This window comes from Gracilinanus agilis, chromosome 4 (assembly GCF_016433145.1).
Source record: "Gracilinanus agilis isolate LMUSP501 chromosome 4, AgileGrace, whole genome shotgun sequence".
NCBI lineage: Eukaryota > Metazoa > Chordata > Mammalia > Didelphimorphia > Didelphidae > Gracilinanus > Gracilinanus agilis.
Window position 1 is genome coordinate 509,237,605 of NC_058133.1, and position 14,033 is coordinate 509,251,637.

The following is a 14,033-nucleotide window of genomic DNA, read 5'->3' on the forward strand; positions in this document are numbered from 1 at the left end:
TGTATATATGTATATTTGTATGCTCACACACACCTCTAAACCCCTAGGCAAGTAGAGTGGTTCCTGAAAGACACCCTCCAATGCTTTACTCCTTGTATGTGAAGAGAGATGGAACTTCTGATTAATGGAGAGACCTTTGAGCTTTATAAGCTGAGGATAGATGAGGAAAGACTTCAGAGGAAAAGTGAGAAAAGTTGAGTTAAGAGTGTCGGAGTGACTAATAAAAAGCAAGAGGTGAACTTTTGGATGGCTCAAAGAAATGCAGATCCCCAAAACAGATAGAGAAAGCAGTCCCAACCCCAAATGCCCCTTGATTACAACCTGGACACTTCTCTCAAATGCTCGTATTCCTAGACACTTCTCAGAGTGGCCTTTCCTAGTTACACTGTTCTCTCTCTGGTCAAGTTCTGATTTTATCTTGTTTCCAAGTGGAAGAGCTTATCACTCTCATATACTCTTATCAGCTACTCTAATCTTAAGTCCTGATTTCTGTTTAAAGATTGCTTAGATAAATATGTTTGCTCAGCGTCTGAGATTATTTCATGTACAATCAGTATTTGGTTGGAGGAAGCTAAATGAAAGTGAGGTGAACTGCCTGGTACCCTCCCCTTCAGAGACACCAGGAAAGCACGAGTTTGTTTTTCTGAATCCCCAAGAGTGCACAATACCCCTAGATAACAAAGAAGTGAAATGTGACAGATAGGTGTAATTCTATTTTTAAAAAAGTTTTGTTGATGGGGCATCTGGGTAGCTCAGTGGAGTGAGAGTCAGGCTTAGAGACAGGAGGTCCTAGGTTCAAATCTGGCCTCAGACACTTCCCAGCTGTGTGACCCTGAGCAAGTCACTTGACCCCCATGGCCCACCCTTACCACTCTTCCACCAAGGAGCCAATACACAGAAGTTATGGGTTTAAAAAAAAAGTTTTATTGATGTGCTTAGCTTTTTTAAAAAAATAAACCCTCACCTTCCATCTTGGAATCAATACTATGTAATGGTTCTAAGGCAGAAGAGCAGTAAAGGCTAGGCAATAGGGCAAAAGTGACTTGCCCAGGGTCACCCAGCTGGGAAGTGTCTGAGGCCAGATTTGAACCCAGGACCTCCCGTCTCTAGGCCTGGCTCTCAATCCACTGAGACACCCAGCAGTCCCTGTGCTTAGCTTTTACATTACAAACCCAAATTACTCCTACTTCATGAGAGGGCTCTTGAAACAAAGGGAAAAAGTTTAGTAAAAATATATTGATTTCATCTGAAAGTACCTGCAACATTTCCCATCTGTGGCATTCTCTTCCTTCATTAAAATATTAACTTAAATCTATTTTCTTTGCCTCTTAGCCGAACCCACTGGGGGAAAACGCCATTTCTGGTAGCAAATATGAACAGTCAAATCAAAGAAATTCCTTCAGTGGCTATGTATAAAAATGGATATTTCACTCTGTATCCTAAGCTTACTGACCTGTAACAATGAGTATGTTTTGCCCTCCGTCCTCTGGAATTTCTGAATTGGGTTGTGTAGCCTGAGAAAAGGATATGGGAGGGTGTTGGGACGGGGAGTGGGCCAGGACGGGCTGTTGGAGGAGGGCTGAAGCTGGAAGCTGGCATGGTGGGTGCGGGGGGAAGCCCCACTTCTAGGCACTCCAGAGAGCAATGACTGTGACGAGGGAGGAGCTCATGAACAACAGATAAAGCCAAAAAAGAAAGGTGTCCAGAGCAAGGCTGAACTTCACCCACATGCCCACGGCCCTATGCCCCTGGATCCGCGGGTCCGACGCTGCCCATGTAGACTGCGGGTCTCCATTCGGCCCCGTCTTGCCTGGGCTTGGTTCCGGTCCTTCCGTTGCCTCTGGGTCCTTTAGGCCTGTAGCAAGGATAGGAGCTCAGACGAAGGTGAAGAAGGACGCGGCCCCTGGGAACAGTCAAGCGGAGGGTTTCAGAATATTGGGGCGAGGGCTGAGGAGGCCCCTTACCTGGCAGGTGGATGGGCTTGGGTCCAGGGCCCTTGTTCTCTTCCTGAGACCTCTTGTGGCAGCATTCTGTGACTCTGGTATACCTCAGCACCAATGAATGGAGCCAGCGTGGCATGGGACGGGGCTGGGCAGAGACCACGTGCAAGAGAGAGGTGATGAGGATGGACTCCAGCAGGCTGATCACCATCAGGGTCAGACACAGCGCGAAGTACACACCTGAGGATCAGAGAGGGCTGCAGTAAGGCAGGGCCAGAGCCATCTCCAAGTTTCTCCATTTCCCCAGGCCAGACCTGGCTAGGACAATGCTTTCTCCCAAGATCCCTTCTCCCCTTGAGCAAGTGCAATCGAATGCTCTCCCTTTTCTTGCTCTCTTTTTTTGGCCTCTCAGCGGTGGAAAGAATCATACTTATCAGTGGGACACCACTGGCAGGAAGCAAGTCGTTCATCATGAGCAGGAAGACGGTGGACCCCAGGAGGAGGGTCATCTTGAAGGGGGCTCGATTCCCACTCTCAGCTGGCAGAAGGAAGCTCAGGGCATCGATGGCGATCAGAAATCCACTGGGCAAAAGCAGGTTTATCACATACAGGCCAGGTCGGCGCCTGATGGCCACCTGGAGGTGAAGGAGGAGGAGGAGGAGGAAATAATTGTGCTGAAGGAGTTGTACTTGATAGGGAGAACAGGATTCCTGACAGAATCAATCTGCCTCTTTGTCCAGAGTCTGGTGAGAGCGTCGCTCCACGCTGGAAGTGTACACACGTAGCTCCCCAAAGTCAAAGGCCTCAGGAAAGGGGTACAAGTTAGGAACCCAGGACAGAACAATTGAGGGATCTTTGCAGGGAGAAGCTTTCCAGGCAGAAGCAGATGAAAAGATTTCTGGTCAAGATGGCAGCCTGAATATTCATAAAGGAGAGTTGTTCTCAGATACAAACCCTAGCTAGGATCTGAAAAGGACCCCAAATAGACGGGTGACAAAGAAAATGGAAGAGAAAAAGGAGTCGATTCTCCCATCCAGTCCAGAATTGTGCAAAAGGATGGCCAGAGGCTGGTAAAGGCTGGTAGTCAACTCTGGAGAATGGGTCAAAATCTGGGAGAGACGCCATACAAGGGAAGCCAGCAAGAACTCCTACACATAGATCTGAAACAAGCCACTGCTCTCAACAGAGGGTCTGCAAGCCAATGTGAACTCCAAGAATTAGGTGGCCTGAAACCAGACACCAACCCTGATCTGTCAAAACAGGAGCAGGGACCAGGGCTGGCCCCCACAGATTACTAGTCATGGAAGCAGAGTTCAAAGGGTACTCCTTGAACACTGGGAGCAACAGCAGGCCACTAGACTGATTGGATTCCTTGGTATAAGCACAAGGCGAGGGTGGGGAGGGAGTGCTATGCAAGAGGACTGAGACCAGATGATCAAATCAACTCTGGACTGGTGATTGGGCAAGGAGGAGAGAGAGAGAGAGAGAGAGAGAGAGAGAGAGAGAGAGAGAGAGAGAGAGAGACAGAGAGAGAGAGAGAGACAGAAAGAGACAGAGAGAGAGAGAGAGACAGAGAGAGACAGAGACAGAGAGAGACAGAGACAGAGACAGAGAGACAGAGAGACAGAGAGAGAAAGAGAGAGAGAGAGAGAGAGAGAGAGAGAGACTATTGTCTGTTGTAGACCCAAACCTACAATGGATACTAGGACAGAAGACAGGAGCTACGGCAAAAGGTGAGAGCTAGGACGAGCCTCCTCTTCCAGATCATCAATGATGTCTAGACAAGAGAAGGGATGAGAACAAACAAGGTCTATCTAAGCCATACCAAGGAAACTAATTTGTTTACAGAATCCCAATTTAAGAACTGAAGCTGGACATAGAAGTAAACAAAAGAAAACACTAAGCCAGTTGATGAAATACTGTGGGTTAAGAGAAGCCCAAGAGGTTGGTTGTTATCCTTCATACCCAGAGAGGACCAAAATGCCATTCGTATGTTGGGACAGCATAGAGTGTGCCTAACTGTGACTGATCAGACCAGTCAAGCTTGGAAGATTCTACCACAGGTCAGACACAAATAGTGGTGTGAACGTGTGGGAGGGGGTTGTCTCTAAACTTGTGCACCTCATATTTCTTTTGAGCTACTATAATTCTGCTTTGCTCACAGAACATAGCACTTTTTTTTTAACCCTCACCTTCTGTCTTGGAGTCAATACTGTGTATTGGCTCCAAGGCAGAAGAGTGGTAAGGGTGGGCAATGGGGGTAAAGTGACTTGTCCAGGGTCACACAGCTGGGAAGTGTTTGAGGCCAGATTTGAACCCAGGACCTCCCATCTCTAGGCCTGGCTCTCAAACCACTGAGCTACCCAGCTGCACCTTTTTTGATGTGGGCATGCCATGCTGGACAATCCTTTGCCAATGTCTCCCATGTCTCATAATCAATACCAGAGAACTTCAGAGAGATCTTGGGAGTGTTCTTATATTGTTTCTCTGTGTGAGTACTTGCTTTCTGTGAATTCTATATAAAATGGTCTTTTAGGCAAATGGACAGTTGGCCCATCAGAGTTGAAGTAAGCCCAGAAGAAAGGAATAACCCACAACTGTAAACAGAACCTCAGAGAAAAAAAATGACTTGGCTATAAGGGACTATATAGAATTCTTTGACTACAAAAGTGACTGGAAGAAATGAAGGAAGAGATACAAAATGAAATTTTAAAGGAAAAAAGTTTAAGAATAAAAAAATGAAAGGAGAATAAATGGCTTAAAACAGGTTTCAGAAAACTTTATACAAATAATGAGCTCTCTTTAAAATGGAATGAAGCGAAAAGAAACTCAATGTTTCTATGAGATAAGACATCAATAATTTAAAAAGAAGAAAATATAAGGTCTCTTCTATTAATAAAAAACTGACCAAAAAACAGGTCAAAGAGGGATATTTTAAGAATCATAAGGCTCTGAAAACCATGTCCAAATAGAACAAAAGATATATTAAATTACAGTCTCCAAAACTCAAAACAAATTTTGGTTTGATAAAAATTTCAGATAAGGGTGGAATTTTAGAGAATACTTATGATGGTGGGGTCGTAAAATGGGGACCTGTGGACTCACGTGAAACATGATCTGGTCATAAAGGCTGGACCCCACTGCAAGCTTTGGGGTTGCTTTGTTGATGGCCAGGAGTTCCCACTCCCCTTGGGTCTTGATAAGATTGCGAGATGTGTCTACAATCTCCCACAGTTCCTTTTCCATGCCCAACAACATGTCGTCCTCTGTGAGGGAGAAACAGTTAATACATCAATGAGAATTTAAATATCTACCATGTGCCAGACACTGTGCTATATGTAGGAGATACAAAGACAAAAGTGACACAATTTCATTTTTTTTTTAAACCCCTAACTTCTGTGTATTGGCTCCTTGGTGGAAGAGTGGTCAGGGTGGGCAATGGGGGTCAAGTGACTTGCCCAGGGTCACACAGCTGGGAAGTGTCTGAGACCACATTTGAACCCAGGACCTCCCATCTCTAGGCCTGGTTCTCAATCCACTGAGCTACCCAGCTGCCCCCCAAAAGAACACAATTTCTGATCCTAAAGAGATTACATTCCAAAAGGGGAAACAACATTAATAAATACAGAATATATACAGAAGGAATAAATCAGATCCTGAGATACACTCATTTGAGTTGTGAACATTTGATTTTTATAAGTGCTATCAAGGGAGCACCTGGGTGGCTCAGTGGATTGAGATCCAGGCCTAGTGATGGGAGGTCCTAGGTTCAAATCTGGCCTCAGACACTTCCCAGCTGTATGACCCTGGGCAAGTCACTTAATCCCCATTGCCTAGCCCTTACCACTCTTCTGCCTTAGAACCAATACACAGTAGTAAGGGTTAAAAAAAAAAAAAAAGACGTTATCAGTTGTCTTTACTAAGGTGTATGTGACATTTCTTTGCATTTATGAGGACAATTTTGGATTTTCCATGCTTTTCAAACAACCAAGAAAAGAACTAAAAGCTCCCACAAAATCATTTGCAGTTGTATGGTTGTCATATGGCATGCTAATTCCTGAGACTAATAGAGGCATCCCACTTCAAGTAGTGATAATCTCAGCATCACGCACAACAGTGGTTCTCCTTTGGGTCTTCCTCACCTCCTCTTGTTTCCCACCACATGCCAAATTGTTGGTGAATGTGATATCATCTGATTTCTTTTCATGAGTTCTTTAGTCTTTATTCTTCTGCTTTTCTGGTTTTGCATTATAGGATCAATTACATAGACATTAAAGAAATTCTGTCCATTTTAAGGGATTCCGTGTTTTAGTATAAAAATGTTAAATTAAGAGTTTAGAAACAAATACAAATTTGTCCCATTGTAATAAAGAGAAATTACGTTTTTGACTTGATATAAAATTGATCCCCAAAAGTCTTTTCCAGAATGAATCATCCTCAGCAGACTGTAAGACCAGAAAGGTAGTTGGAGGGAAAGAGAATTAGCATCTGGCAAGGTCAAGAAAACCTTAACATACAAAATAGAGCTTGAGCTGTCTTGACAGAAACTGGGATTCCAAGAGGTGCAGCAGGGAGAGAAGGAGTGCATTCCAAGCATAGAAGATCAACTTCACAAAAGCAGTGATGGGTAATGGAGGGTCATATATGTGGAACATTAAGGACACTCTATCTGGATTAAAGAGTGCATGGAGGGGAGGAAGTTAGGTGTAAAAGTAGGAAGTAGAGCTTTAAGAGCCAGACAGAGGAGTTATTATGTGATCCTGGAGGTGAAGATCTCTCTCGACCTAGAAGATCTTAAGAGAACCAAGGGGAAGTAACAGTGTAGACGTGAACTTTAGGAAAATCCCTTTGGCAGCTGAGTAGAGAAGATGAACTGGAGTGGAGAAAGGCTTGAGACAGGGAGACCAAATTGTCTATTGCAACAGTCCAGGTGGGGACAAACACAAGAGACTTTTCTCTCCTGTCCTAATAAATTTGGCAGACCCCTCCATGTCTTTGCTGTCCATCTGAACCATCTCCTCACCCCAGACCAACCCTTTCCTTGGACTTTGTCATAGCTTTGGAAGATTAAAAATTAATATCCAAATATTCCAAGTATTAGATTTAATAAGATTTATCAATAATAACTAAAATTAAAAACTAGAGTAAAAAGGGAGCTAATTCAGCCGTAGCGGAGAGAGAAGAGAGCAAGAAGGCAGAGTTCCACCAACTATACACAAACCACATAAGCTCGCAAGGTGGGGATGAAGAGGAAAGGGATGCTGGGAGATGTAGTTCAAAGGTACAAAATTTCTTTTTATACAGTTTATACAGTTTCCTTTTTATACAGTTTATACAGTTTCCTTGACTTTCTTTGAGATCACCATTAATTTCTCTTTTTCTCTCTCCCTCCCTCCCTCTCTCTCTCTGTCTCTATCTCTCTCTCTTCCCTCTCCCTTTTTCCTCTCCTTCTTTCTCTCCCATCCTCTCTCCCTGTCTCTACTTCTCTCCCTCTCTTCCTCTTCCCCTGCCCCTCCTGCTCCCCCTCTTTGTTTCTGTCACACACACACACACACACACACACACACACACACACACAGAGCTCCTACTCACCTGTGTAGAGAAAGGAGCTAAAGGTCAGGGTGCAATTCTGCCTGTCAAAGGGGAAGCGGAAGATGTCCAGGTTACAGATGGTGGTCACCTTCATTGGCTTTTTATACTGGATGCGACCTTCATTGCTCACGTATGCAGAGAGGCCTGTTGGAGTCTGATCCACTTCTATGCTGCAGAGAAGAGGTTGCAGGACGCAGGAGCTGTGGCTTCTTCTTTGTCCCTCTTAGCCCGGGTCAGCCCAGTGCCAGCCCCCCACCCTCCCCTTCCTTTTCATGCTCGGCTCTCATGGCTTCCCCTTCACCAGTGACTCTGGACGATGTTCAGTCATGCTTCTATCTACAGTTCTTCTCTTTTTCCTCCTCCTCCTCCTCCCACAGGATGCCCTGCTGAAATGCCTCGCCCTCCTTTCTTGGGTACGGGCTAGGTTTCCTTCTGGCTTTCCCCGGGTCCAATACGCACGACTCGATGATGAAGATATCCGGGAGCCACAGGTTTTGAGTTGTCATAGAGATTCTCTGAATGCCCCCACACTCTTCGGGATTCCAGCTGATGAAGGAGTTGTCCCAGACCTAGAATTCAGGGAACCAGCACTGCAGTGAGCTTGGAGCCAGTCTGATTATGCCTCTCCTCTCATTTTTTATTCTCTTTTAAACTGATTTCTCCATCTTTTCATATACATTCTTAAAAACAACAGCAACCCGTATCTTCTGTCTGATTCTAAGAAAGAAGAGTGGTCAGGACTAGGCAATTGGAGTTAAATGACTTGCCCAGGGTGACACAGCCAGGAAGTGTCTGAAGTCAGATTTGAACCCAGGACCTCCTATCTCTAGGCCTGGCTCTGTATTCACTGAACCACCTTGCTGCCCCTCTCGCATCCATTCTTTTTTTTTTTTTTTTTAAACCCTTGTACTTCGGTGTATTGTCTCATAGGTGGAAGATTGGTAAGGGTGGGCAATGGGGGTCAAGTGACTTGCCCAGGGTCACCCAGCTGGGAAGTGGCTGAGGCCGGGTTTGAACCTAGGACCTCCCGTCTCTAGGCCTGACTCACTCCACTGAGCTACCCAGCTGCCCCCTCTCGCATCCATTCTTGATGAATGAGGCCACCTTCCATTTTCTGTCTAACAAGATTTCATCTGTCATTCCTTGTCCCTTTATTGGCCTCTTCTCTAGGGAGATCTTGAGTGCAGGCCCGGATGTTCCAGAGCAGAGCATCTGCAGCTACTCCTTGACTTCCTACCCAGAATCCCCTTCTCTGGGAGGGCTGCTCCTCTGTCTTTCCTTTGTGGTCCCACCTCTGCCTTCTGTCCAAGATGCCCACAAAACTGGACCAGCTCTCAGCGGCCTTGTCTAGCTCCCGGGACTCTGCGCACTTCTCAAACTATTATTTATTATTATTATAGCAGGGACAGAAGAAATGGAACATCTAAGGAAAGGTGGAGGGGGTTGAGTTGACCATACCATGTCCAGCCAAAGGAAGGATGTCAGAAGTTGGAGCTGCTCGTCCTGTTAAGAGACAATCCCGTTCTAGGCTTTGCTTTGGTAACACGCTTGTCCACCCCCATCTCATTCCCTGTGCCATCCGCCATGGTACCTCAAAGAAATACTTGTGGCTGGAACATATGGCAGACCGCTAGATGGCACCACTTGACAGGAGGAGTGTCTAGACTGGCACTGTGATCCCTGACAATGGGCTTCCTTTTTGGGAGAGGATTCAAGGCCTCGGGATGGGCTAGAAAGGCAGCCCTGTGGAACGTGGCTTTCCTGGATTATCTCCTCACTCCAGATGGCACCAACGCGGGCTTTTGAAGGTGCCGGGAATATTCCTAATCTTAAGATGCCCCCTTGTTGATATTAGGGTCCTCATAGTGGTTTGGGGGGCAATGAGGAGGCGAGGGGCGGGCTTCAATGAGTGATGGGGCCCAAGGAAGGGCTGCAGACTCACCACACTCACCACATCCAAGATGGAGGACACGGTGAAGGAGATGTTGACCTGGGTTGGGACACTGTAGTTGAGAACTGGGCGAAAATCCTTTCTGACTGTCACGGGTGCAAAGACAGCAGGATCCACCCCTTGGTGGTCAAATCCTGAGCAACTGATGGTGAAATCATCCCCGCCGCCTGTTCGAGAGGAGGGAACAACAGGGCTTTCATATTCTGTATATGATAAAAGTGCTTCAACAGGTCATTGTCGAGGGCACCCACGGAACACTGGGACGATGCGAGATTTAAATTAATATCCAATTACTCCAAGTGTTATATTTTATAAGATTGATTAGTGATCACTTGAAGTAGGAGAAATAACAGAACGAAAATTTAAAAAGCTGGAGTAAAATTCTCCTGCCTGGCTCTCCCCCAACCGCCACAAACCGCCTTCCAGGGAGCAGAGAGCCCCCAAATATATCCGCCCGACGCACATACACACATCGCCAAACACGTAAATGGGATGCTTGGAAAGAGAGTCTTGGGGAGCAGATTCTATTTACACCACAAGGATGTGCGCGCCTTCTTCCTGTTCTCTAAATCCAAATGAGCAGAGAGTCAGTGTCCTGGGCCTTGCCTTCCTGGGGCAGGAAATAAGGCATGGGATTGGTAGGGAAATGACTGATGTGGTGAGCTGACTCAGTGCTCAATTCTCAGCTCCCCTGGGTCCCCCAGCCACCCATGCAAAGCGTGCCCAAATCTGCATGCAAACTCAGCCCTGGGGCCGGGGACCTCTGCTTTATTGATTTCTGGCCCAACGAGCCCCCCAAGGAATACACCAGTTACTTCTTTACTCCTACTCTTCCACACGGCCCTCTGAAACTTCACCCACCACCCTTGCCCTCCTTAGCTCAGCTCCCTGCACCATCTTGGTTGGTGCCTCGATTCCTTCCCTTTGGCATTTTCCCATCTTTAACACCAGATGGACAAGATGGCGCGTGCGGAGAGGGAGAGCCTGGGCAGTATGGCTGCCTGATTCATTCCCAGTTATGGGGCCGCCCAACATTCAGCGAGTGGCCACTCTTTGCACGACCAGGCTGTGATGGTTCTTGGCCCAGACACGGAACGGTAGCCCCCTCACTCCTGCCATTCACCTCCGGGCCGGACTTTTTTCCTTTCGCCATTTTGCCAAGGCCACGCAGCAATACAACAGAAGCAGTTTGGGCACTGCTTAGCTTTTGCCTTGCATCTCTAGGACTTGGCAAACAGTTGGCGCCTAATAGGTGTTTATTCAAATCAAGCTGGCCTTGTCATTCAAATCATTCATCATTCTGGTATCTTCCCTGAGCTTAAGGTCAGAAGATCATAGATCTAGAGCTGGGAAAGACTCTAGAGGTAACCCAGCTCAACCCCCTTATTTTACAGGTGAGGAAAGTGGGACCCAAAGAGGGGAAATCCTTTGCCCTGGGTTAGGCCAATGACAGGTGGAAAGGCTGGGATTTGGATCGAGGTCCTCTGATTTCAGGTGATTTGGTTTAGTTGAGAGAGTTCTAGGAGTCAGATAACTTGAGTTCAAATCCTTGTACCCCCTACTTAATATCTGTGTGACTTTGGGCCAGGTATTTTACCTCCTCTGTGACTCGGTTTCCCCATCTGTAAAAATGTTTGGATTAGAGGACCTCTCAGGCTCATAATCCTGTGATTTAATGATTTAGGGACATAGGAGAAGGCTGAGGTCATTGGGCATCTGACTACTGTGGGCATAGAGGCATAGGCTATTTTCCCTCAGCGAATCCATAAACATTTACATTGCATTGCATACAGTTATTCCATTTGCAGTGCATTCATTGTATATTGTAACTACTTCAAACATTTTTGAATGAATGAATGAATGTCATGCTTGAAGGTGAGAATGAGAGATGTGCACAATACAAGAAAAGACTCAGCAACAAACTCTTATTAAGCACCTACTGTATGCCAGGTATCATGCTTGGTGCTGGGGATACAAATGCAAGGAATAAACCAATTTCTACTTTTTTTCTTTATTTTTAAATTCTTACCTTTTGTCTTAGAATCAATGCTGTGTATGGGTTCCAAGGCAGAAGGGAGGTAAGGGTTAGGCAATGGGGGTTAAGTGACTTGCCCAAGGTCACACAGCTAGGAAGTGTCTGAGGCCAGACTTGAACTTGGGACCTCCCATCTCTAGGCCTGGCTCTCCATCCACTGAGCCACCCAGCTGCCCCCTCTACTTAGATTCTAATTGGGGAAGACAAGTGCATACAGAAGGATTGGAGGGGTAGCTACAAAGAAGGAGACACTCCTGAAGAGGCTGCTTGCTTAATGGACAGGAGTGATTAAGAACTGATATTAGCAGGTGGATACCATAAGGTTTTTCACCCTACTCAGAAAGAAAGTTGAAGGGGCAGCTAGGTAGGACAGTGGATAGGGCATCAGGCCTAGAGATAAGAGGACCTGGGTTCAAATCTGGCATCAGATACTTCCTAGCTGTGTGACCTTGGGCAAGTCATTTAATCCCAGCTCTTGTCTAGCTCTTGCTGCTCTTCTGCCTCAGAATTGATAGTAAGACAGAAGGTAAGAGTTTTTTAAAAAGGAAAAGAAAGTTGACACAGGCATTACGGAAACTTCATTACAGAAAATCAAAGTGCTCAAAGTTGTGGCCATATTAAACAGCCTCCAGTGACTGGAGACTGAGAGAAGGTACGCATTTTCCTCAGACGCATCCCCCTTTCTCCTTAACTTTTGCCACTCCCTCATCTTACCTGGCTGTAGAAAGCTGAGAAGGAGACAGACAAGAAATCGCAGGGGCCGGTGGTACATTCTGTCCTTCCTCTCCGAGCCTCCCTGGTGAGTCGAAGTGGAGCTCCCTTCAACATCGGAGGCCACGCCTGAGATCTCAGCTTTGAATATTGCTGGTGTCAGGTGACCACTGGCATTTCTCAATTCCCGACAAGTCTTGGTACCCCGAAAGGATTTGGCCGTGGCTCCGGTCTGGCAGGCTTTGAGCCTGGAGGATGCTGAGTTGGCATCCACAGAGAGAGCCACCAGTGATCAAGGTCTCATCTTGCAATGCAGAACCCACTCTTCAGGTAGGAGACACAGACCCTAGCTAAGGAGGGACGGGGCAGTGGCCCCCACCTGGATTGGCTCCAAGTTTGGGGAGGTGACTCGGAATCACAGTCTTCGATTTTCAAAGGTCTTCCCCTCCAACTTGCTATTCAGTGCAGTGATACTTTCTACTGTATTCTTCATGGGTGGCCATTGATCCTGGGCTGGAAAATGGCCATTTTTCAAAATGGAGACCCTCAAAAACAGTATCTAGTTGTGTGTGTGTGTGTGTGTGTGTGTGTGTGTGTGTGTGTGTGTGTGAGACAGACAGACAGACTGATGGATAGATGGACAGACAGAAACAGAGAGAGACTAACAGAGATGTAGAGGGTCAGCCCAAGCTGCTGTACAGAAGAGGCAAAGAGAACTAACTAGAAATGGAGCCACTAACCAGGAAAGGTTCATCTCATGGAAGGCTCACTCTCTAATGCTAATAATCATGGTCCCTTGTAGCTGCATCCCACACGTGGCATTTCCCCCTTGTGAGAGCATAAAGCTCCTCTGGGATTTTCTGGTGTGTTCAGCATGCTTTGGGCTCTAATAAATATCCTGGGAGAATTGTCTCACATTTTCCCAAAGATGTGAGTTTCCTGTATCAGCTGGTTCAATGGCTCAAGCATGCTTGCCCTGCCTTGGCCTTGGGGGAGGAAAGAGTAGGATTTCTTAGCAACAACTCCTTCTCCATCTCTTCATGAAGCTGAGGTCAGATAAAGGTATAGAGTGGTGGTTCCCCAACTTTTTTGGCCTGCTGCCCCCTTTCCAGAAAAAATATTCCTTAGCCCCCTGGAAATTATTTTTTTTTAATTTTAATAGCAATTAATAGGAAAGATCAATGCACCTGTGGCCATCACCGCTTCCCTGGATCGCTGCAGCAGCCACCAGGGGGCGGTGGCGCCCACTCTGGGAATCACTGCTATAAAGTATTGAGATTCCCGTGCAACCCCATTTTGCTACTCTTGGTATATTGGACTACTAGGAAGATGAATTCACACATTTACTCTTTCCAAGGGAACCTTCAGGTAGCCTAGTTTGGGCTCATCCCAGAATACCCAGAAGCCTTTATCAAAGAGCAACAATCCTGCATCCTTCCTGCTTTCTTCCTCTTATCCCAATACTAAGCAAGAGACAGAGGAAAAGGCTCTTATTCTAACTGCTCTAGATCCCTGGTGTTTTGCCAGATCAGCCTGGAATCCGGAAAACTGCTTTACCCTCATAGGCACAGAAATGACTCAATGTGGGGCGGGAGGTCCTGGCCATCCTTTTGTTTTTGTTTTGACCAATAATCATGTATTAAATATTTACTGTGCCCAAAGCCTGTCCTAGCCACTGGAGGAAGAGACAATCTTGAGTCAAGAAACTGTCCCTGTGCCTTCGTGGAGTTTATCTTCTGGTAGAGGCTCTAGTAGAGAGCCATCATCTCTGCTGTTTCCTCCGCTCACGTTCTATCTAAACACT

General features: G+C 46.4%; 1 protein-coding gene across 1 annotated transcript; it reads right to left on the bottom strand.

Moving 5' to 3' along the window:
- Positions 1-1,625: 1,625 nt before the first annotated feature.
- LOC123246867 (5-hydroxytryptamine receptor 3C-like) lies at positions 1,626-10,636 on the bottom strand. Its single transcript, XM_044675647.1, has 9 exons — positions 10,594-10,636; positions 9,484-9,650; positions 8,991-9,035; positions 7,992-8,101; positions 7,533-7,702; positions 5,046-5,206; positions 2,371-2,575; positions 1,965-2,180; positions 1,626-1,855 (listed from the first exon to the last, which is right to left on the bottom strand). The coding sequence occupies exons 1-9, from the start codon at positions 10,634-10,636 to the stop codon at positions 1,626-1,628; spliced, it is 1,347 nt and encodes a 448-aa protein (XP_044531582.1).
- Between the last annotated feature and the right edge of the window lie 3,397 nt (positions 10,637-14,033).